Source organism: Danio aesculapii, chromosome 20 (genome assembly GCF_903798145.1).
Source record: "Danio aesculapii chromosome 20, fDanAes4.1, whole genome shotgun sequence".
NCBI lineage: Eukaryota > Metazoa > Chordata > Actinopteri > Cypriniformes > Danionidae > Danio > Danio aesculapii.
In genome coordinates, this window is record NC_079454.1 from 44,319,859 (window position 1) to 44,346,053 (window position 26,195).

At 37.9% G+C, this 26,195-nt stretch overlaps 1 protein-coding gene across 1 annotated transcript; it reads left to right on the top strand.

Moving 5' to 3' along the window:
* si:dkey-206f10.1 (adenylate cyclase type 8) lies at window positions 1-26,195 on the top strand. Its single transcript, XM_056481305.1, has 18 exons — window positions 1-891; window positions 1,806-1,955; window positions 4,380-4,510; window positions 5,535-5,646; window positions 5,739-5,866; window positions 7,721-7,879; window positions 8,023-8,224; window positions 8,325-8,510; window positions 10,966-11,066; window positions 11,945-12,149; window positions 14,409-14,507; window positions 19,317-19,489; window positions 20,851-20,932; window positions 21,040-21,198; window positions 22,094-22,240; window positions 22,319-22,411; window positions 22,516-22,633; window positions 25,523-26,195. The coding sequence occupies exons 1-18, from the start codon at window positions 1-3 to the stop codon at window positions 25,948-25,950; spliced, it is 3,564 nt and encodes a 1,187-aa protein (XP_056337280.1). The 3' UTR covers window positions 25,951-26,195.

Below are 26,195 nucleotides of genomic sequence, written 5' to 3' on the forward strand. Positions count from 1 at the left end.
ATGGTAACATTTAACGAGACAACTGATGTCCACAAGATGCAGCCACCATCTTGCATACCGAATCCAATGTCACCAGGCCTGCGGCGCAAACAACTGCTGTGGCAGAATGCAGTGAAACACATCATCAGCCAACGAGGGTTGAGGGAGCAGTTTGGTGTGGAGCCGGCCCGAAAAATTCATGTTACCGATGCCTATATTGAGGAAATCAACAAACAGATACGCAGTAAAGCATCACGGGGGATGACCAAACGTCGTTCCTCAGTCGCCAGAGTTCATCCGTCCTTTTTTGGGGAGCGTAGTAGTTCGTCCAGTACACAGACTGGGACATCTGTGGACTACATCAGTGATGCTGACTTTTTTGTGCACTGGGGCCACATCATCCATGGAGTGCATGTGCCAACATTGAGACACATTTTCAAATCCAAAGACCTGGAAAAGCTCTACCAGCGCCATTCCTCGCACACTAGAAGAACCTCATTGGTCGTCACAAACATTATTGATGCAGCTGCCAAACTGCACTTGTTTTTGCTCTACCTGGCCTTGGCACCGGACAGATCGGACATACTGATGAGCTGGTTTACAGGGTTCTTCATGGCTTGCGCGATTGCCCTATGTGTTTTGGTACTAACCTGTAAACGCTCACATTCCCCAAAATGGTTGCATTACGCTGGTATGGCTAGCTGGCTGTCTCAGACTGCTCAGGTATTGGGTGGGCTGGCGTATGGCTTGGAAAGAGACCAGTCTTGGTATGTTCTGTTTACTTTGTTTGCCACATATACTCTTCTGCCACTGCCACTGCTCTGGGCGATCGGAGCTGGCACACTCACCTCCATACTGCACCTCACAGCGGAGACCATTCGTCACATCAGTGAAGTGGGACTTTTCCGAAAGGTAGAGATGAATGAATGTGTGATTAAATTTTTTTTCTTTCACAACAAGGAACAATTATTACATTAATTACATTAATTACATAATTACAATAATTACAAATAAAGTACATTAATTAACATTACTAAAGAATGTAAATGTGCCCATATTATCCCTCTTATTATATTATGGATAGTTTTAATCAGTAGTCCCTTTATCAGATGGTAAAGGCCTAAACCAATAAAAGTACTTATTCAATTTATAAACAAAACAACCACAACAGTAATAGCAAAAAAAATATAGTGTTCGCAAAGCTAATTATTAAGTAATTTCTTAAAAAAACATGCTTGAATTAAATAACACACCTATACCATACCAGTGTTTCCCAACCTTGCTCCTGGAGGCACACCAACAGTACATATTTTGGATGTCTCCCTTATCTCACCCATACATTTTAGGTTTTGGAGTCTCTTTTAATATTCTGATGAGTTGATTCAGGTGTGTTTGATTAGGAAGAGCTTGAAAATGTGTACTGTTGGTGTGTCTTTAGGAACAGGGTTGGGAAATTGCTCTATACTGCAATAATGCCTTTCACACTTAGATTTCTTTGTCTTTTTTTTAGTCCAAAATATCTATTTGCCAATGGGGTAAGCAAAATAATCTTATCTCAAAATAAAAACAAGATTATTTTGCTTGCCCCATTGGCAGATTATTTTATTTTGTTATGGGAAAAAACTTAATTTTGACTTATTATTACTTGAAAACAAGACAACATTTGTCTGCTTGTCTGGATAATGCTACTTGATTTAAGAATTTTTTAAATATTTAGACTACAACCGAGACATTTGTTATTTTTTGGTTCAATCTATCTGCAGTATCCATAGTAAGATACATTTCCTTGCCTGTTAACAGTTCTCAATTGTGTTTATCTTTTTTAGCTTCTCGCCAAGGCATTATTGTACACGAGTATGAATGTTGCAGGGCTGTTCATCCATTACCTGACTGACCGGTCACAGAGACAAGCCTTTCTGGAGACACGACGCTGCATCGAAGGTCGCATGAAACTAGAAACAGAAAACCAGAGACAGGTAAGAGAATTTAAAGTCTGTATGTCGGCCTGAATTCCAGAATCTTTGTCTAGTATTGTTAAAGGAATCATGAACTGAGAAAAAAATACACTGTAAAAAATGTTTCTTCATGTTGACCCAACACAAATAGCAAAAGAGGCTCATTGTGAAAACATACGCCAGTATACATTTTTTGAAAGCATGAATTATGTAGCCAGAGCTACGTATGGCTGCATTTCATCTTTTTGCCCTTACCAGCTGACCACTTACCTCTGTGTGGACCTCTTTTTCCGCTGTTACCAGTTTGCCCAGTAGCTCGCCATGTACGTTGGTGGACTTAAGACGCAGAGAGAAGTTGACCGTGACCAAGGGGGTTTGATCGGTCAGTTGGTTCGTCAGTCAGTTGACAGCGGCCTCTGTTGGATTTATGTGAGAACAGCAGGCGCGAATGGCTCTCGCAAGAGAAATTTGGGATCTGAAAACAATCTTTTTATTGTCTTACTTTTTATCTCAATATTGTGAGAGAGTGGATGAACTTATTTATAATGAAGTTCCAGAGTGAGGCGTATCAGGAAGTAAAATTCAAGATACAAGATTAAGGATATAAAGTTTCAAAACGCACAGACGCTCTTTGATTCTGGAGGTCATTAATACAACACTAATACTTAAACGGTAAGGTGTTTTAGAATGACCAAAACAACAATTCAGATGTTTTACATATGCTCAGCTTGCTGGTTTGTCCATTTACGCACATTTTCCTCATCACATGATCTCTTATAACAAAATCACATGACCTTTTTTAACACGCATACTGAAATTCGTGCAGTAAAAGTGTTTCCATCAGAGTTTATGGCCATCTTTTCTTATCGAATAAAAAGTTTATCCTACTCAGTTATGCGCATAAGTTTTTTATGCACATTTTCAAAATTTATGCGCGTCTTGGCGTTTCCATCAACCGTTTTTTATGCGCATATCCAAAATGTGCATAAAAATAGGTGGATGAAACATAGCTATTGATTACTATATTAACCTAACTTATCTTTGCGCTCAGCCAAAACACGTTACCTGAGAACAAGTAATAGATTTAAAAGACCAATGTCGGGGAATACATCATTAAATATAAACAACAAAATGAATTAAATATCACGTTTAACAAATATAGTGAGGTTAGATCCTTGATGAACAGTCTGATGTGCACAGCTCTCATTTGGGTGGATGTGCTCAAAGCACACTGCAGTGCATGCCAGAGTGTGTGTGTGGTCACGTGATGTGCGTTTACAGCAGTGTAGTGTGGACGGAGAGTTGTTCAGAAATGCTAGATGAAACGCCAGTGTGGACACGGATTGTTTTCACTCTAAAACGTCTTTTAAAACTAAAACGTATTAGTGTAAACGGGGCTTAACGTATACAGCTTTGCTAAAACAAGGCTAAACTATACATAAAATAGACATCTAAGAGTAGCCCAAAAGTAGACTAGTCACCAAATAGACAGATTAGACAGACTTTATATGTGTAGTCATTCATTTCTGTTTATTTGAAAACTAGTCTACTTTGGCCTATTCTCAGACGTCTATATGATTTTCACTGACAGCCCAAATTTAGCCTTCTATTAGACATCTATTAGACATCTTTTAAAAACATAAAATCCTTGCTGGGTTTTGTTTTATTTTTTATATTAAATTTTTTTCATTTTTCAAACAAAACAGACCAAAAAACACTTTCAAATGGCAACATAAAAACAAAAGAACAAACAATGAACATACCAAGGTCACCAAATACAATATTATTAACATTCATAAGCATTTACGTTTGATCAGATGCTGCCATTCAAAGTTCTGTTAAGGGTTACAAAGCTGTTGTTGGGGGATTCAAGATACATATAAATAAAAGCGACATAGTTAAATTAAAACATTAAATTTCTTCTCAACCAACCTCCAAAATATGAAGAAATTTTATAGGATTGTTTTCTTAAGGAAAGGGTCAGTACTTCCATATCATACACCTACATACCAAACTGTGAGCCAATCACACACCAGTGGGAGTTTTGAGTTTAAAGTCCACATGAACCGGAAGATGTGAAGACTTTTATTTCATTACAGGAAGCAGGGCTTTCTTTTTGCACATCATTTCCTCATAGGAACCTAATGGTAATAGGGTCATGGTAAATAATATTGTTGCTGGAGCTGTGATTTCATGCAGACTTTAAAATCCTCCTATTCGAATGGTGTGTTCTAATGAATGTCATCAAAACAGAACAGAAAATTGCGTATTATTTCTAAATGATGTTTTGTTATTATTATTATTACATTACATTTTAAATGGACCTCACAGAATGGTTCAAATTAATTTAATAAGGCATTTCATAATATACCCTTTAACAAATCACATGTCTAGAATTTGTGAAAGTTGGTTCAGTTACAATATGTTTTCTTGTTCCTTCCTCAGGAACGTTTGGTGCTGTCAATCCTGCCCCGCTTTGTTGCCTTGGAGATGATTTCTGATATGACTTCAATGGATGATGAGCTTGATCCGCAGCAGTTTCATAAAGTATATATCCATCAGTACAAAGATGTCAGGTATTTCATAGCCTTTAACAGGACATGTGATTGTGAACCGTAGAAAATATGCATTATACACAGAGAATAGTCTGCTAATTTGAATCTCTGTTTCCGAAGAAAGCTTTTTAGAGAGAGAAAGAGGGAATGAGAGAGAATTACTTCCTTTAATTTTTCTCTTCTTCTACTCAAATAACACATTCCTTTGCATATACACATCTAAATTTTGGGAGACCCTGAATACAAATAAATAAATATTTAGAATTAGTTTGTGCTTAATCAGTGGTGTAAAAAACGTTATATGCACTATTTTAATCTCAGTTGGTAAAATGCTCCAGAGTTTGGAGCCCTTTCCAGAAAAAAAGCTTATTGTCATCCTGTGGTTCTGTACCATACTTAATCCTACTGTTTTCATTTGCTGTGTGCCCAGTGTGTGTGTGTTTTTTTTGCTGTTAGAAAAAATGCATGTAAACTGTTGTTTGTTAGTTTTTCGCATTTGAAGTGAGCTGATTTTTGTGGAGCCACTTTGATATTTTTCTCCATTTGATCATTTTTAAATGGGAGATGAAACATTCATACATGTTTTAGCAGATATTGTCATATTGGCATTATATCAACAGCATTGTTGAAATTCGACATCTGGTCAACAAGAATTTAGTAAAACATTTGTAAGCAAACAATAAAGCAACGAGCCTAATACTGAACCTTGAGGTGACGCCCTTAACACTTCCATTCTACTGGAAATATAATGTGCAGTTTAGTCCTTATGGAAAGATGCAATTCATAACTGATTGGTCTTGGAGTAGATTAGAAGGAAATTATTGGAAATAGTAACTCTTCATATTAATTATTGTACTATAACGGTTTTGGTGGTGGCTAAAATAAGTTTTGTTGACCGTTTCTAAGCAAAGTAATAATATATTTAAAAAAACTGGTCCAGGTGGGATTTGACCTCGGGTCTGCTTAACCGTAGCTCAAACGCCTAACCACGTTTACTTAAAATACAAATTTCTCACTGTAACATGTCTTAATCTTTTCTTCCCAGTATCCTTTTTGCTGATATAAAGGGCTTCACACTGTTATCCATGAACATGTCAGCTCAGGAGTTAGTGCGCTTGCTAAATGAGCTCTTTGGACGTTTTGATCGGCTAGCTGAGGTAAGCTTTCAGATTTATTATTTTAAATCAATTTCAGATATTATGATACACATTTCTAAATTGTTGAGCTGATATTTACAATGTCTTTTTAGGAATATGACTGCTTGCGAATAAAAATCTTAGGGGACTGTTACTACTGTGTATCTGGGGTGCCAGAGCCTCAGCTAGCACATGCGCGCTGCTGTGTGGAAATGGGACTAGCGATGATCAGCACCATGCGGTACAACACAGTGTCATTCCCTGTGGAACCAATGAGTTCAGAGAGTTTCTGGTACACTGAAGGTCAAAATTAGTGAACATTTTTTTAACATTTCATTTTATAATGATTAAAATGTCATTTTTATTGTTCAACGTTAAAGAAATTTTGCCTGTGGCTTTACATAAAATAATCAATACCCCTTATATTGTGATCAAAATTAGAGAACAATAATGGCAACTAATATTTGCTTATATGGTATAAGGTTACACCATTCAAAAATTTGTATTAAGTTTAGGGGCCCTTGACTTCAGCACATCACTAGTCTCTTATCTTGCTCCACTCTTCATATTCTTCCTCAGTTTGATGACTGTAGTGGGTTTATAGCCGGATTGACCAACCCTTTTCCTGGAGACCCTGTTCCTGAAAACCTTTCTGCAGATTTCAGTTGCAACTCATATAAAACACACCTGCCGGTAATTATCCAGTGCTGTTCAGGTCCTAATTAATTGGTTCAGGTGTGTTTGATCAGGGTTGGAGCTGAACTCTGCAGGAAGGTAGCTCTCCAGGAGCAGGGTTTAGCACCCCTGGTTTATAGCTATATTTTTGTCACTACGGATTTTCCAGATTTTTAATCAGGTTCAGGTCAGGACTATGAGCTGACCATTTTGTTATGTTTTCAGCATTAGGAAACTGCTTTACTCATTGCGATAGGGTATATTGTCCTACACTGTTAAAATGCTGTGTTCCATACAATCGATTTGTGTTTGGGCAACATAAAGGAGTACACTTGTTAATTTATACTATTTAAGTGGATTAAACAAGAAACAATTAAGTTTTCCCCAAAAATTTCAAGAATTATGTTGATTTAGCTTATTTTAAATAAGTATTTTGAACAAACAGCAAACATCATTTTTTGATTGTACATAAAAATTGCTGGCTGATTGGTTAATGAATGCAGTGAAGAAACCACATGATGCTGAATTTCTGTTAAACATTTGCATTTCTGTGTAGCTTTAAATGAACTCAACCAGTTCATCTCCACCTTATCTGACTTCTGCACACAATTTGGATTAAGACTTTCATCATCATATTTTTTCCCATCGAACCCAAATAAATGAAACTTGTTTTCATCACTGATCAGAGTGGGCTTTCAGTGCAAATTCTCTTAAATGTCAAGACACTGTATGCTGAGACAGATCCTAATCCTGTTCAGTGCTGAACTGGCGAGTAATTCCAGCTGAACCAATCATCCAATGAGATTCTCTAGATTAAAACCAATAGCTCATAGGATCTGAAAGTGTTCTCTAAATTTGATCAGTGATCTTTTTCTAATGTATCATTATATTTTTCTGTGCTTTATAGTATGTGAAACTCCAGAAATATGCTTTAAAATGCTCCTGTTATGATAACAATAAATAAAACTAAGCAGTGACCTTGAAATTTAGGAAATTGTAGATTCTCTAATTTTGATCTTCATTGTAGAAGTGAATGTCAGAAATGACTAGCACTGCATAAAGTGGAAAAAATATTGGTTGCAAAATTTGTTGTCCTATGTATATCTTTGACTTAAGGAAATGTCCTCACCATTTACCCACACTCAATTGGATCTGTTAAACACAAAACAAGATATTCAGAATAATTGTTAAGGGGGAAAAAAAGCCATTCACATCCATAATAGGTGCAAAACATACTATGGACGTCAATGGCTGTTTTCCGCAACTTTCCTCAGCATATCATCCTTGGTATTCAATAAATACACACTCAAACCAATTTGAATGAATAAGTAAAGTATTTTTTGGGTGAACTATGTCTTTAAGCTAAGTGTAACGTTAGGCTTAGTTTTCTATCTTTATAAGCTTATTTGTATATTTTCAGATCTTTAAGGAAACAGCAGAACTTTGACATGGATATGCGGATTGGGATTCACACCGGCTCTGTTCTTTGTGGGGTTCTGGGACTACAAAAATGGCAGTTTGATGTGTGGTCCTGGGATGTGGGCATTGCCAACATGCTCGAAGCTGGTGGGATCCCTGGGTGAGCAAACAAAACTTCACATTTGCACACATTATATAGACATCCCAGTGTTACATTACATTGCTTGTGATTTAAACAGCTTCAACACTAAGAAGCGGCTTTTATGTGAAACACTCTGTTTGTTTTGTCTATTTCATCAACAGACGCATACATATTTCACGTGCCACTCTGGACTGCCTAGACGGGAGCTTTCAAACTGAAGATGGGCGCGGATATGAACGCAACGAGTTCCTACGTAAACACAACATTGATACTTTCCTTATTTGCCACAAGGAGGAGGATCTCAATGAAATTGAAGTAGATCATCCAAAAACTCGGCATAACAACCGCCCCTGGAACAAAGAGGTGACAATTAGTGACATCATTGATCAAATCTGTCTGCTGGTGATTTCCAGTCTCATATATTGGGTTTCGTTCTCTATTAAACGTCTATTCAACATTGCAGATCTTGGCCTCCTTCTCCAATGGATCTTACACTCAACTGCCTACATCCTCAGCATGCAGATCCATGTCCAAGGAAATCAACAAGAGGATAGAGCATGCCATCGATCTCCGCAGCAGTGAACGCATGCGTCAGGAGCACATCACTCCAGTCACGCTGGTTTTTAAGGATGCACACATTGAGGAAAAGGTACACAATCTGAAGATTACTTTTGTGTAGTCAATACAAGCCTTTTTGGGTCAAAAATAGACTGGAATAGGGTGGTTAAGACTGATTCACAACTAAAATCTATGTTCGTTTTTTTTTTTATTCGAGTGGACATTTAATCTGCCTGACCAAAAGCATACCATCTTTATACATATATGTAGAAAGTTGCTACAAAGGCAGTTCTAACTTTAATGTATTGATTTAATGTTTAATTTTAGTCCATTGAAGTAGGCTAATGTACACTCATAAAAGAACACTAATTAAGTTACCCTAATTGATTTGTGTTGTGACAACATGAAATGAATGAGTTGTGATGAACCTAGTATCTTAACAGTAACAGTGTAGATATATTAATAAATAGCTATAGTTAAAAAAACTAAGCGTTTGGCTTTTTTGATGTCAAATGTACCATTTCCCTCCCCAAAAAAATCCCATACAGGACACTTATATTCCTTATTATAATATATGTACAGTTGAAGTCAGAATTATTAGCCCCCCGTTTTATTTTTTCTCTAATTTCTGTTTAACAGAGGGGAAAAAAATTCAACACATTTCTAAACATAATAGTTTTAATAACTCATTTCTAATAACTGATTTATTTTATCTTTGCCATGATGACAGTACAGAATATTTGACTAGATATTTTTCAAGACACTTTTATACAGCTTAAAGTGACATTTAAAGGCTTAATTAGGTTAACTAGGCAGGTTAGGGTAATTAGGCAAGTTATTGTATAATGATGGCTTGACCAGCAGACTATCGAAAAAATAAGTTTGACCTTAAAATGGATTTAAGAAAATTAAAAACTGCATTTATTCTAGCCAAAATAAAACAAATAAGACTTTCTCCAGAAGAAAAAATATTATCAGACATACTGTGAAAATTTCCTTGCTCAGCGAAATATTTAAGAAAAAAAAAAAAGGGGGGTCTAATAATTCTGACTTATTATCAGCACATATATATCAGCACTGGTGGGAAGCTAAGGCACTCGGCCTACGGCCTCAAGCCAACGCATGCCTCCCACCAGTGCTGATAGACAGCCATATCGCACTGCTACTCGTGTGATATTGCTCACACACATATATATATATATATATATATATATATATATATATATATATATATATATATATATATATATATATATATATATATATATACACATACAGTTGAAGTCAGAATTATTAGCCCCTCTTTGATTTTTCAAATCAGGAATGTGATATGAAAAAAAAAAAATAATTATATATATATATATATATATATATATATATATATATATATATATATATATATATTTGAGCAATATCACATGAGTAGTGGTGCGATGGGGCTGTATATTGGCACTGGTGGGAGGCGTGCTAGTGTCCCGCCTGTGACGATATACAGCCACATCGCACCACTACTCATGTGATATTGCATCTATACAACAGTTCGGCGGTATGATCGTGTATATGAAAAGAAAATCAAACACGACAGTCTAAAAACCCTTTTGTATGAGGAATTATTTTCTTCCTCCATTCCTTCACATCTACAGCTGACGTTAGAACAGCAGAAACCACTGCTACTTCACAAACGTTTCACAAAATTTTTGCTGACATTTTAAGATTTTAAGGCTGAACAGAATGAAATGCCATCAGTCTACAGAGATTTCCCAGTATTTCTCTGTTGCAATCAGGATATCACAATAATTAACACTGAAAAAAATCAAAGCAGCACAATAAACTTACCAGATAACTGTTGTGTTTGCGATAAGAAAAAACGCTAAACATGTAGGCATTTTTTCTTTCTATGTTTTTACTGAACTAGTTTGCAGTAAGGAAAACAAGAGACGCATGAGAAACAAAGATGGCTGACCAAAAAGTAACTCAGGGTTATACAAAGTGTGGCCCACACAAAATACACACATTCCTGAGATGAGTCCCATTTCACACTATGATATAAATACAGCACTACAACATACAAAAGAGAGAGATGGACTTAGAATGTCACTAACCAGATTAATAATGATTTGATCAGCTGTAGTTGAGCGTAGTTTTACGCTGATTTTTTTTCTCCTCTAAGGGCTTATTATGCGGTCTTGTGGATGGACAATGTCAACCGTCTTTGCTCTGCTACAAAATAACTACACTCTCGCATAAAAAAGCCTCAAAAGTACATTATGTTGTCCAACAGCGGCAATATTTGTCAAACTGTAGTCCTCTGCTTGCCACTCATGAGGGCGGAGTAATACACAAGTGTGAAGAGGCTGTACAAGTTCTGATATTGCAGAATATACGGCTATCAGCCAATCAGATTCGAAACCAGACAAAACTGTTGTGTGTGTGTATATATATATATGTATGTATATATTGATAAATCAGAGACTAAGCCGAAGGAAAATGAGTAAGTGAATGATTGAAAAATTGACTGTTTTATTTGATTTTATTCAATGGTTCAGTTCTCACAGGTAAGGGATGAGATGTTTAAGACCAATCTAGTATGCTCCTTCATCATGCTGCTTCTCCTCATGGCCGTCCAAGCCCTCATCCCTGTGCCCAGGTAGGTTACACAGTCAGTAAATGTTTAAAGGTGCCATAGAATGCATTGACATAATATGTTAAATTGTTCTCTGATATCTAAATAGAAGATATGTGGCAAATATTTGAACAAAGAGAGATTCCTTTTTTTTCTGAATTGGTATAGAAATGGTTTATTTTAGCTAAACGGAGTGAGGGAGCTTTATTTATGCCACCAGAGTAACCTGTGTGATACAACATGTTGGAAAAAAAACGCTTATTTATGTGGTATTAAACACTTATTTTAAGCAGTTTACATGAGTATAATAATGTGCTGCCTCATTACAAACATAAGTGGTAAATTTGACTATTAAACTACCAAAAGATAAACAGACCTTATGCCTCTCATTGAATTATATTCTGTATATATCCCTATGAGCTGTAATGCGATGAGCTAGTTTTGCTAATTATTTCTTAAAGCCTGTCCTAAAGCTGTTTTCAAAATAATGGTTCTGCATACATAGTAAGTATAATACAAGCTTAGAAGCATTTAAAAATAAGGGAAAAAATCAACATGGTTCTAATATAATTTGGAAATGTTGTGGCCAATCAAATGCAGCCTGTGGCATGCATATTATTAATCCCATGTGCATTGTCAAAGTCTGTATTTTGTTCCAATTAGCCTGTTTTTTCACCAGGTTTTTACACTCACTAGATTTATATGACAAAAACTGAAACAGTGATGTTTGAGCCTTATGTCATTTCATGTACTAAGCACGTATTATTCAGCTATGCCTCATTATATTCTGATTTTCATTATATGGCACCTTCAAATAAAATTGTTTTTCTTTCACTCCTACAGCATGTACTACTTCGATATTATAAACTTCATTTTCCAGTTCTTCTTTCTTTTACCTGCAGGATGTACCACTGGACCGTGCTGCAGTTCTGTCTGTTCCTGCTGGGATATCTGCTATTGCTTGTGATGGTCCTGGCTGAAGAGTTCAAACACTCTCCTGGGGTTCTTCAGCAGTTCTGCTGTTGGATCCATGAAAACAACAGCATGCGGAATCTGCTCACCATCACAGCTATAGCAATCAACTTTGGCATGGCCCTCTTTGACATGGTGAGATATGAATTCAGCATAAAAACGTGCACATTTAAATGATGTTATTGGTGACAATGGCATTTCATCCATAACATTGCGAGACAACTTGTACACAGACAGTGGGACTTTCGGTCAAGGTCAGTGTCAGCACTATGTTTGTTACACTGGCCTTCCGGGTAAAATGTTGTCAGTTTGCAGTTAGAGTCAGCATAAACAAACATCATTTTTGAATATTGTGGTATTATAAGTGATCCTCAGGATTGGTAAATGTAAGGTCCTGTTTACATTTTCGTTGTTTGATCACAAGTGAACAATGCTAAGGTTCTGGAAGATTTTACGCTTGTCCGTTTGGTAATTTCCATTACTTCATTAGTCTTCAGAGTAGTTTTGCAGCTACCATAGCAGAAACTGTATTTATCTGTATCATTTTATGCTCTTCTTTCATGCTTCCTCACTCTAAAAAATAATTCAGTGCTACCGATATGAAGAAAACAAAATAAATGCCTGAAATCCAACAGGTAATAAGTATTAGTTTTTCTTTCACAAAAAAAAAATAGTATTTGACTACAGATACATTTTTAAAATATATAACCTTCTTGCTTATTATCTTCAAAGAGTAGCACTCAATGCTACTGAACGTGCAGTTTTTCTGGTGAAAAATAGGTTTTCTGTTGTTTTATTCCATAAATAATCATTAAGGGCAGCGAATCATTTTATTATAAGCAAAGTATCATACAGGGATGAAATTTTAACCATTTTTGCATGATGTAAAAATCTGCTCACCATAAGTACATCATAGTTTACTTTTTTTATTTGTATATACAGTATATAAATGTCACGATCACCAGCGATCCACTCCTGACAGATCACTGTCGAACTACACATGGCTTGTTAAGGAACTACAAATCCCATCAGGCCATGTCACACACACCAGTTGCCTGCCAATCAAGGCTGATGAGACACACACAGCTGACCACTGATCATTCAGACTATTTATACACCACACATGCAATAGTTTAGTATGAAGACTTTAATGTATGTACGTTGCATGGCCTGACATTAATTTGTTTTACCTGTTTATATTTTTGACTCAAGTCTTGTTTAGCATTTGATCCTGTTTTGCCACCTAATTCGACGTTATGCCTGTTTTTGACTACGTTTTTGGATCAATATGTACCATCTACTCCTATTTTGACCTTATTTGCCTTAACGAATCTTATTAAACAAGCAATTGGATCCTTACCTCTGTCGTCCCTCGTCTTGCTCTCGCATGCACAATGGATTGAAACATCAGAAAGACCCTACAGAAACATGCACATACACTCACCTGTATCATGGTGGACAAAAGGAATTGTGCACTTATCATCTGATAAATCGAAATGCATTCTTAATACAAGGTGTAAACAGTTGCTGATTCAAGCACTGCTGCGTTCTCAAACAAGGTAATATTTAGAAAGTAACTGATCTTTCTTTTGGGAAGGAATAGAGTTTGATTTGACCAAGGATAAGGTTAAAGTATTGTGAGACGTTTTATAAAAACACTGTATAAATGTTGAAAGTCACTGGATGTTTAGGAGGGTTATCTAGACACAAAGCTTTGAACTAGGCAATTAAGAGTTAATCTTTTTTATTTAGTAAAGGGATAGTTCACCCCAAATTAAAATGCTGTCATCATTTACTCACCCTTTACTTATTACAAACCAGTTTGAGTTTGCATGTTCTCCCCGTGTTCGCATGGGTTTCCACCGGGTGCTCCGGTTTCCCCCACAAGTCCAAAGACATGTGGTACAGGTGAATTGGGTATGCTAACATTGACCGTAGTGTATGAGTGTGTGTGAATGAGTGTGTATGGATGTTTCCCAGTGAAGGGTTGCGGCTGGAAGGGCATCCACTGCGTAAAACATATGCTGGATAAGTTGGCGGTTCATTCCGCTGTGGCGACCCCTGATTAATAAAGGAACGAAGCCGAAAAGAAAATGAATGAATGAATGTTGAACACAAAAGAAAATATAATGAAGAAAGTTGGAAACCCTAAACCATTGACTTCCATAGGATTTGTTTTTCCTACTATGTCAGTGGTTATTGGTTTCCAAATATTGTTCAGTATGTTTTGTGTGCTAAATTACTACTCATAAGGTCAAATTGATTACACATTGCCTACGTTTACACTGACACATTGTTACTCTTCATATTTTAATTGTTGGTAGTTAAACTGTTGACCAAAACCCTCATATTTTGGTTACTGTTTTTATAATTCTTCAGCTTGTGCTTTTCCAGATGTGGTGTAACTCTACTGAGATGAAAGAAATAAGCACTCGTGAAACCGAGGGATATAAAGCCAGCCAGAAGCCACTGACTGCCTGTACCTATCCAGAGGTGAGACTTCTGTATTAACAGTTCAGAGCACTTATTCACAAACATTTGATCTTGACACGAAGAGTTCTCCAAAACAACACGTTTTAAGCTAAGATTTTTCTCCTAACACCTGAGACAATTTTTTTTAGTAAGGAATAAGGGTGGAGTTGAGTGATTGGCTGATAGGAGAGGGGAGGAGTCTCTGTCAGAGATTTATTTATTTCAGTATCTATGATACTATGGTGCCATATACAAATGAAGGTTTAAACATTTTTTTTAGGTGTTGTGGCAAATAGCCATGTAATAAGCAGGATAAAGTACAAACAGGAGGTTGTTATCGCAGAATAAAGCACAACAGGCTGTTGTATAAGACTGAAGGGCTTTATTCTGCGAAGACAAATCATCCTGGATGAACTTTATCCAACCCAGGCTCATTCTGAAAACGTAGTCCTGTGGATGTTTCTGGAGACTGCGAAATACGTAGCCGGGGGTACGTATGGCTGCATTTAATTTTTTTAAGCGAACGCTGCGGGGCGGTGTGACGAATTTCTTTAATGCGCTTGTCGGCCGGCCGCTCGCCTCCGTGTGGAGGGCTTTCCCACCGCCAACCAGTTTGTCCGGTTAGCTCTTTGTGTACGTCGGCAGACTCAAGGCGCAGAGAGGGGCTGACCGCGACGACGATGACCGGGTTCCAGTCCAGGGAAGAGCGGTTCCAGAAATCAGGTAAGAAACAAAAAAAAAATCCAAAAAATAAAGCGAACAAGTTCATCACAGGGTGAGAATGTGGTCAAAATCCGAAAACGTGGTAAAAATCAGACGAGGGCTTTTCTTTTTCTGGATGGCTTTTGTGAATCGTCGTTGGTTGGGTTTAGGGAAGGAGGAGATCAGCCGATTGGCCGGTCACACGGTCAATCATTCTGTCAACCAGGCAGACAGGCGGAAGGTCGTTCGACAGCAGCCTCTGGCGGGTTTACGCGAGAAGGGCGCGGGCGCTTAAGGCAGAGAGACGTTCGAGACGCGGAAAAAACGCACACAGCGGCCTCTTGCGGATTCGCGAAAACAAAAACTGCAAAAATACGTACCTCCCGGGGCGTATTTCGTGGTCTCCAGAAACGTTTACGGGACTACGTTCTCAGAATGAGCCTGGGTTGACTTTATCCTGCTTATTACATGGCTACTTGCCACAAAACATAAAAATTAGACACAAAACATTGTTCTGAACCATAATAGTTTAACAATACTTTAATTAGACAGAAAGCTGATAGAAACAAAAACAGCTGATGGAGTATACACTAACCTGCGCATTAGTAAATCATAAGGTGGCACCATACTGCCAAAAATTCTAAGTTGACAGAATCTAAAGCAGATGAATAAAGCATAGACTAACCTACATATTATTAATTCAAAAGACTGCGCCAAGCAGTCAAAAACTATGACGTGGCAGACATGTGGATGTAAATAGACAGTCAAGGTGATTCGAAGTTCCCGGATGAGTGTGTGTTATTTAGTGGTTGTTACCTCGGGATAACATACCTTGGAATGTGCAAAAAGCATAAATAATGAGTGTTTTCTTGATGCGTCATCAGACAGCCATATTGGAGGCTCAGAACGTAAGCAATGCCACTGAACTAAAATAATATTTTGCTGATTATTGCTGCTGAAATTTTCAGCAATCATTGACATGATTTGGGCAGTATTAATTAGTCAGACCGACAAAAAAACATTTAGACTACTATAGACTGCAGAAAATGATAACAAATCAAGCAGAAAAGAAACAAAATAACTGTCTGAGGAAACAAATGTGTCTATAGATGTCCAAACTACTATTATTACAAGCTATTATACACTCATAATTCCCATGTGATTAAGGCAATACCTTTTTGAAAGGTCATTATCATCATCAGATGTTTTATAAAATGTTGTTTAATGCAGATTATCAGGAGCAACAGCCATTTTAACATACATTTTTACTTCTCTTCACTAACATTTCAAAAATTTTGAATTTTATTTTTAGTGCTAATATTTAGTACTCATACTATTTAGCACTCCCATTGTTTTTAAGACACAGGCTCATTCTGAAAACGTAGCCCTATATACGTTTCTGGAGAATTATGTAGCCAGAACTAAGTATGGCTGCATTTCGTCTTTAAAACGGAAAGCGGTATGACACCATTCCTTTTCGGGCTCACCAGCTGACCACTTACCTTCGTATGGACGGCTTTCCCACTGTTACCAGTTTGTCCAGTTAGCTCGACATGTACATTAGCAGACTTGAGACGCAGAGAGGAGTTGACCACAATGACGAAGTTCGAGTTCGGTGAAGAACGGTTCTAGAAAGCGGGTAAGACAAAATCAGAAGCCAAAAAATAAAATAAACAAGTAGATTTTAGATTAGATTAGATTCAACTTTATTGTCATTACACATGTACAAGTACAAGGCAACGAAATGCAGTTTCGGTCTAACCAGCAGTGCAATAGCAGCAAGTGCAGGATACAGGTATAAGTTATAAAGTGCAGTTATAGAAAAACTATGGTAATATTTACAGATGGATGTACTATGAACATTATATACAGGTTGTATTAGCTATGAACAGATTTACAATAAATGAATATATGTACAGGATGCTATTAATAATCAGGAGTGTGCAGATAGATAAACATAATTACAAATTACAAATGTCCATGTGCAGTGGGTATGTCCAGTTCAGATAAGTGAATCAGTGCAATGAATATGTGCAAACTTTAAATGTGCAAATGTTAAATAGTGCAGTGATTGTGAGGAGTATAAGTTAGAGGAGTGTGGGGGGTGTATTGGGGGGGCAAAAGAGTCAGTGAGGGGCAGAGTTCAAAAGGGAGACAGCTCTGGGGAAAAAGCTGTTCCTCAGTCTGCTGGTTTTTGTCCGGGGGAGCCTGAAGCGCCTGCCGGAAGGCAGGAGAGAAAACAGTCTGTGAGCAGGGTGAGAGGTGTCCTTAAGAATACTGCGTGCTCGGCGCAGACAGTGTTTCTTCTGGATGTCCTCTATGGTTGGCAGTGTTGTCCCTGTGATGCGTTGGGCAGTTTTCACCACCCGCTGCAGTGCCTTACGCTCAGCAACAGAGCAGCTTCCATACCAGACTGTGACGCAGTTGGTCAGGATGCTTTCTATTGTGCAGCGGTAGAAGTTCACCAAGACGGCTGATGAAAGCTGGTTCTTCTTAAGTTGCCTCAAGAAGAATAAGCGCTGATGAGCCTTCTTGACCAGGCTGGAGGTGTTGGTGGTCCAGGAAAGGTCCTTTGAGATGTGGGTCCCCAGGAACTTGAAGGATGAGACAGGCTCAACGGCCATCCCATTAATGTGGATGGGATCATGCGAGCCTGTTCGTCCCTTCCTGAAGTCCACAATGAGCTCCTTGGTCTTGTTGGTGTTAAGGAGCACATTATTGTCGGTGCACCAAGTGGCCAGATGCTGTATCTCCTCCCTGTAGGCAGTCTCATCATTATTGCTGATTAGACCAATCACTGTGGTGTCATCTGCAAATTTGATGATGGTGTTGGATCTGTACACAGGCCTACAGTCGATGGTAAAAAGGGAGTAGAGGAAGGGGCTCAGTACGCAGCCCTGTGGTACACCAGTGTTGAGTGTGACGGTGGTGGAGCAGATGTGGCCTGATCTAACATTCTGAGGTCTGTTAGTCAGAAAGTCCATAACCCAGTTGCAGAGAGACGTGTTGATATCCAGGTCTCTAAGTTTGATCATTAGCTTAGAGGGTATGACAGTGTTGAATGCTGAGCTGAAGTCAACAAACAGCATTCGTGCATAAGTGTTTTTATTGTCCAGGTGTGTGAGGACAGAGTGCAGTGCTATGGAGACGGCATCTTCTGTGCTCCTGTTGCCACGGTAGGCAAACTGATGTGGGTCCAGTGTGGATGGCAGAGAGTCTTTCAGATGTGCCAGGACCAACCGCTCGAAGCACTTCATGATGATGGGTGTGAGTGCTACAGGGCGGTAGTCATTCAGGCATGTTGGGCTGGAGTGTTTGGGCACCGGCACAATAGAGGTTGTTTTAAAGCATGTTGGCACAGTTGCTAGGTTAAGTGACAGGTTGAAAATGTCTGTGAATACCCCAGCGAGCTGTTCTGCACATGTAAATAACTGGGTGAGAATGTGGTAAAATCTGAAAACGTGGTAAAATCATGCAAGAGCTTTCCTTTTTCTGCATTGCTTTTTAAAGCTGTTGGTTGGGTCAAGGGAAGTGAGTGGGCGCTGGTCAATCGGTGCATTTGAAAACTCTATTGGTTGGGTTTAGGGAAGGAGAAGGGTGGGTCAGTTATGCTAGAAGAGCTGGAACAAATGGCACTCGCAAGAAAAATTTGAGATCTGAAAAAGCATACACTGTGGCCTCTGGTGGATTCGCGAAAACAAAAACTGCAAAGAAACGTACATCCTGGGACATATTTGGCACTCTCCAGAAATGTATATAGGGGTACATTTTCAGAATGAGCCTGGGTTGTTTAAAGATTTTATACTAAATCATCAAGTTAGGAGCTACAGTACTTTTGTCACGAATGATCTAGCCCTTGCAGATTGCTGGAAAACATTCAGTGATGAAGTTCAGCTGTGTGTGTCCGTCAGTGTGCAGATGACTGTCAGCTGTGGCAGGAGTGATTGGAGCAGTGACTTCTGGGAGTTGTAGTTCGGTTCAGTGGCAGAATTGTAGTTTTCCAGCAATCTGCAAGGGCTGGATCGATGGGGTTCGTGACAACTTTTAGCCTTACTATGTTTTTCGAATGATCTTTAGTCTTGACCTACCTATTGTTATATTTCCTGCATATGATATTTCTGTGTACAGGTCTTTGTTCTGAGCGGGGTGGTTTCGATGGTGACCTGCGCTGTGTTTCTGAGGATGAGCTCTCTCTTGAAGTTGACTATTCTGTTGTTTGTGGTGGCCGTCTATACTTACTTCATCGAAGTGTCCTTCCACATGCTGTATGTACATCAACAAGAGCATGAACATTTAAGTAGGTGAGTATCTGTGCTAACAGTCATGCATCAATTTAAGAAACAAACTTACATGTTGGTCCAGGTGGCACGGTGGCTCAGTGGGTAGAGAAGGTTGCTGGTTTGAGTCCCGGCTGGGTCAGTTGGCATTTCTGTGTGGAGTTTGCATGTTCTCCCTGTGTTTGTGTGGGTTTCCTCCGGGTGTTCCAATTTCCCCCATAGTTCAAAGACATGCGCTATAGGTGAAATGGATGAACTAAATTGGCCATAGTGTACGAGTGTGTGTGTATGTATGGGTGTTTCCCAATTCTGGGTTACGGCTGGAAGGGCATCCGCTGCATAAAACATAAGCTGGAATAGTTGGTGGTTCATTCCACTCTGGCAACCTCTGAAATAGAGACAAAGCCAAAGCAAAATGAATGAATGAATGTTGGTTCATAGAGGACAAAGGTGTGTGTATCATGTAATAATCAAATTAAATTTTATCTCTGTAAATTTATTTGTTTACATAAAACCACTGTTGGGATTTTGTTAAAAACAGTACCATTTATTATTTTGCATATACTAAAGACTAAGCTGATTTTTGGGGGGTTATTATAGTATTGGAGAGATAAATGACCAGAAACAACATTTGCATATTAAATACCATTCATACACATTCATTATATACGTACAAAACAAACTCTGATATCCATACTATATAATTATAATTATTATATTACATCATTTTAATTAATTTAGCCTGCTCAAAAGCAGAAAACTGGGGAAAGGGGGCACTAAAAAAAGCAAAAATATTAAAAAAGGTTAAATTTTTAAAGCCTTGCCAATTAAAATGTGTGAAACCTGTTAACAAATAATACATTTTAGTTGCAGTGAAATGAAATATTGCAATAGAAAATCTTGTCCCGAAGGTCCTGAGTGTAACTAATTTTTGTACAGGTCCTGATGAAAGTAAATGAGTGTGAAAAATTAAACGTTAATTAAAAATACCACTTTTGTTGGCAGAAAATATGTTGTTTGCATAACACACCAAAATAATCTAAAACATTAAAACCATTAATTTTCCTTCGACTTAGTTCCTTATTTAACAGGGGTCGCCACAGTGAAATGAACCACCAACTATTCCGGCATATGTTTTACACACCGGATGCCCTTCCAGCCGCAACCCGGTACTGAGAAACCCCCATACACTCTCACATTCACACACACTCATTCACTACGGCCAATTTAGTTAATTCAATTCACTTATGATGCATGTCTTTAGACTATGGGGAAAACCGGAGCACCCACACCAATGATGAAACAAGAAAGTACACAATAATGTCTATTAGAATGTACAAAATAATACTTTTATAAGTGATTTTTTTTTTTTTTTTAAACACAAGGTCTCACTTCCTTAGACGAAAAGGAGTCTCAGTTCTGTTGATGGCAATGTTTGTGATTGCTGTACTCTACAATGGTCGACGGGTATGAATTTTGAGTACTCAGTTTTGACTTTGAGGGTAAAAAGATCTGAAATAAATCAATACTTTTGTGGGATTTTCCTTATTTTGTTCCCTCTCACTCTGATTCAGTGGGAGGCCACAACACGGCTGGACTTCCTGTGGCGTTTGCAAGCTCAGCAGGAAGTGCAAGAGATGAGAGACCTGAGGGAACACAACGAGTGTCTTCTGCATAACATCCTACCAGCACACGTTGCTCGTCACTTCCTAGAAAGGAACAGAAATGACCAGGTACATCTGAGTCCCATTTAAACCCCTCTCACTGATGATGCTAATTGTGAGATACAGGGATAATTCACTCAAAACTGAAAATTAATTTATCATTTACTCACCATTTCCCTGTCGCAAACAGGTTTGACTTTCTTCTGTTTAACACAAAAGAAGATATATTGAAGAAAGCTGGAAACCTGTAACCGATGACTTCCATTTGTTTTTCCTACTATGGAAGTCTATGGTTTTCAGCTTACTTCAAAACATCTTCTTTACTATTTAACAGACTCATAAAGATCTGGAACCACCTTGAGGGAGAGTAAATGTTCGATAGTACACCTCAGCAAGTCAGACAGTTTGGGGTATTATTAAAGGGTTCATGAACTGTTTTTTTTTTTTTTTGCCATTAGACCTTTAGACTTAAGTAGACCTTTAAAGAGGCCTGTCCTTATAATTATATAACCATCTAAAATGCTTGTTTCAGTCAACCAAGATTGCTGCAATTCCGTTAACAGCCACAAGGTGGACATAAACCGAAAAACAAAGGCATTGTTACAAACCTTTTACTTCCTGTTTCAAATTTGTGCACGAGAGAGAGAGAGAGAGAGAGAGAGAGAGAGAGAGAGAGAGAGAGAGAGAGAGAGAGAGAGAGAGAGAGAGACTGTATGTATAAATTGTGTTCTTACAGCATCTCTCTACTAATAACTGTAGTTTATAACCTTCAAATACCAGCAATGCCAGCACCTTGTTGTTGAAAAAGTATCAATGAATAGCTGCAAAGGCTGTGAAGGAAATTTTGATTTCTCAGTGTATGATCCAAACATAAAGGCATGTAGTTCAGACTTTATTAGCAATGATAAAAATGACTCCCCATTGATAAATAAAATAAAGAATGGATCTTCATGTGTCTGTCCAGGAGCTGTACTCTCAGTCCTATGATGAGGTGGGAGTGATGTTTGCCTCCATCGCTGGCTTTAATGACTACTATGAGCAGAAGGAGATCAAGCACGAGGGAGTTGAGTGTCTCAAATTGCTCAATGAGATCATTGCAGACTTTGATGAGGTAGGACCTTGACAAATTTTTACTGATGTTTATTTTGTCATGAACAATCCCTCATTGCTCTGGTTTTCTTTTGAGAAGCTGTTGGAGGAATCATACTTTTTGGACATTGAGAAAATCAAAACCATTGGCAGTTGCTACATGGCAGCATCTGGACTATCCCCTGATAAACAGGTGAACCTCGCTAACAAAAATAATTTTGATTAGCTTGCTTAATTCATTATATTCAACTTTGGAAGTTTCTATGTATCATAATTGTTCTGTTTCATTCTTAACAGTCTCGTGTTGTAAATGACTGGCATCATCTCAGTGAGTTGGTTCTGTTCGCTCTGGCCATGCAAGAAACCCTGAGGGAGATCAACAAACATTCCTTGAACAATTTTCAACTACGCGTTGGTAATGACTAATGATTATTTTAGAGGCTCAAGCATAGTGCTGAAACTCGTGCTGTATTTGTTTGAAATGTCCAAAATCACAAAGGAGCTGTGATCACATTGCACTTTTCGCCCCATAGACTTCCATTCATGTCGGCGCCAATAGCCTAGTTGTTAGTACGTTGACATATAGCACTGCACACCAGATGCAGTTCGGCACACCAATGCTATGAAAAAAATTATTCAAAGGCAGACGGCTTTTCATTTGCATGTTGTTGTTTTTTATGTAACCATTAACTATTTTTATCTTCTGTGGATCATGGATAAAATATAGTAATGCTAATAGTTTAATCAAATTTATTGACCAAGCCAACCCCCTGTCATTGTACTGTGACCCCCCAGGGGGATCCAATCCCCATTTTGGTAACCACTGGTGTAAGTGATTGTGAAATAATAAATCCAGAAAGCACATATAACAATTCTAAAGAAGCACGACAATGTATTAACTTCAAACAATTGGTCAACACTACTCTTCAGTGTTTGGACTCTCAGTAGTGATTATTAAACCACACTGAACTAAACTAAACTGAACTGAACTTAAACACTTAAAACTGAACTGACACAGTTTCAATTTACTATGATCTTCTATGTGAAGCTGCTTTGACACAATCTACATTGTAAAAGCGCTATAGAAATAAAGGTGAATTAAATTGAATTGAACTAGAATTGTTAAAATGGTGGATTGACCTGAAATGATACATTTTCTAGTATTTTTGTATTAGTTACAGATTTACTTAAAGATAAATACTACATTTTTACAAAAACACCTATTCTCCTTAAATCGCTTAAACCTCAGTAAAGTGTTGCTTTCACATTATACTACAATTCAGAATCAGAATCAGAAAGAGCTTTATTGCCAGGTATGTTCACACATACTAGGAATTTGTTTTCGTGACAGAGCTTCTACAGTGCAACAGGATTACAGAGACAGGACAAAGAACAGATAATAAATATATTTTAAAAAATAGAAGTAAGTAGTGAGTGCAAATATACAGATTGACAAGTGTATGTACGTGTTTATTACTATATACAACGTTATATGTGCAGCTGTTATGTGCAAATTGGCATGTAAAGTGTGTTGTTAAATAAGTGTATATGTGTATAAAAGTGTATAGCAAGTAGTGATGTTGGTTCCACAAATATTATCATCAAGTGTTCATGAGATGGATTGCCTGAGGGAAGAAACTGTTTCTGTGTCGGGCTGTTCTGGTGCGCAGTGCTCTGTAGCGTCAACCAGAAGGTAAAAGTTCAAAGAGGCAGTGTGCTGGGTGTGAGGGGTCCAGAGTGATTTTTGGCAGCCCTTCTGCTCGCTCTGAATAAGTACAGTTCTTGGGGAGTAGGAAGGGTTGTACCAGTGATTCGCTCAGCAGTCCGAACTATTCGACATAGTCTTTGGAGGTCGCATTTAGTAGCTGAGCTAAACCAGACAGTTATTGATGTGCAGATAACTGATTCAATGATGGAATTGTATTACATTTACATTAGAACAGCCGTCTATCTGTGCTGTCTTTATTTCTTTTATACTGACTTTTATTGTCATTCACTAAACTTCATTTACATCCGATAAAACACTATAGAAATAAAAATAACGACTAAAACTGAACAGCCAACAATGGCGTATGTTGTCACAGTTGACATTTTTATTAAATTCTGACTTCAATGTCAATCTCTTTTTTCTAAATGCACTGTCTACTCTTTCTAACTATAAAGTAGTTATAATTTATAGCTACAACTATAAATAACTTTCAGCTATTTAAAAGTGCTGTATGTAAGTTTTTGACATTTCTAAAGCATAAAATAACCATAAAATGTTTGCAGATATTTAAGAACATTCTTGTTTATCTGAAAAACAATGCTGAAGTCAGATAGTCTGCTTTGAAAATACATGCCGAAACGTCTGTTTTTTTTTTTTTTTGGTTCCTTTAACCAGCCCAATGCTAGTTCATCCAATTATATATCAGCACTTCTTCGGGTTGCCTTGGTGGAAAACCAATTATTTCATTCATTCAGTAAGGAAGCCTGCCTCAGAAATAAGATGCATATTCAGAGTTCCACATGAGGTTATTAATTAGCAAATAATATAAATATTACAAAAGTAAACATCAGGTGAGCAGGTTACATTGTAACTCCGTGTGCTAACAACATGCTACGTGACGAGATTTGCAGTGATAACCAATTTGGCGGTTTGCACCAGACAAAACACAACAGAAATTAAAATACAGCCTTTCAGAAGCACAGAATAGTCCATTCACTGCACTTCAACGAAATGGTAAGGTTTATAATTTAATTAATACATATTAAAACTCTTTAACATTATTAAATGTACATGCTGAATCACTGATATGTGTTGGTTTGCACTCAGTTACAGTTCTGAAGTTCAACTTCAAACGGTTTAGTTTATTTTCAAGAGTTGAGGTGAACTATCTGCTGCTGCTTTCAGTAGTATGGCAATAAATGTCATGTAAAATAGCATTCAAACTCACATTATTAGCATTTAACACTGAATAAAGCACATGAGCTGTACCTGAGGTGATCATTGTCAGTTTATCCTGTTGTTAAGCTGCACCAAATAGAAGCCGTTTTTAAAATATCAATTTCAGATGTTGTTCAGGACAAAAACTCCTTTTAGTATGGAAAATATTCATGTGCCGTTGCTTTTATTTAGAACAAGGTTTAAATCAGCCTTCAGGCTCGACAGACAGACACACTGCTATTGGTGTCTTCGATTTGGCAACCTGCTCTTGCATTTGTTTTGAACCAGGTGTGCAATACCTAATTCAACCACTGGGTGTCAAATTTGCATACTAATTAATTGACTATGCTGTATTATTAACTTAAATGTGCTCCGTAGGAATTGCCCATGGCCCTGTTGTCGCTGGCGTCATCGGTGCAACCAAACCCCAGTATGACATCTGGGGCATGACAGTGAATTTGGCCAGTCGGATGGACAGTACTGGAGTCAGCGGACGAATTCAGGTCCCCGAGGCCACACGCAATATTCTCGCCGACTGGGGCTTCGTACTTGAGTTGCGCGGTGAGATATACATAAAGGGCGTCAGTGAGAGAAAGGGACGTGTCAGGACGTACTTCATCAGCACCAAAAGACGTCTGATGACAAGTAATGGGATTGCAGACAGAGGGAAGAACGGACACACTGGGAGAACAACCCTTGCTGCGGTAGTCTTTGGCCTTGTACAAGCCATTCACAGAGAAAAACAGAGAGGCACCAATGGAGGTTTCACTCTGACAAACAGCAACTTTAGCAACTTAAAGTTATGACGGATTCACTGTTAACTTGACGGATACACTGCCTTCATCTTTTGAAAGGATACCTCATATATCTTAGAAATCAACACATGAACTAGAATAATGAGTGTTTTTCTACATGTTTTTAAAAATACTGTATTATTATTTTCACTATGGACCTCTTGTAATAAAACTAAACCTACAACTTGCCATGCATTTAGTAAAGACAGGTTTATACATCACTGTGTACAAATAATCACGTGAATGCAGTTTACAGA

Coding starts and splice junctions, on each gene's coding strand:
- si:dkey-206f10.1 (XM_056481305.1), top strand. CDS start 1: ATGGTAACATTTAACGAGACAACTGATGTCCACAAGATGCAGCCACCA. Junction 892..1,805: donor AAGTGGGACTTTTCCGAAAG/GTAGAGATGAAT, acceptor TATCTTTTTTAG/CTTCTCGCCAAGGCATTATT. Junction 4,511..5,534: donor CATCAGTACAAAGATGTCAG/GTATTTCATAGC, acceptor TTTTCTTCCCAG/TATCCTTTTTGCTGATATAA.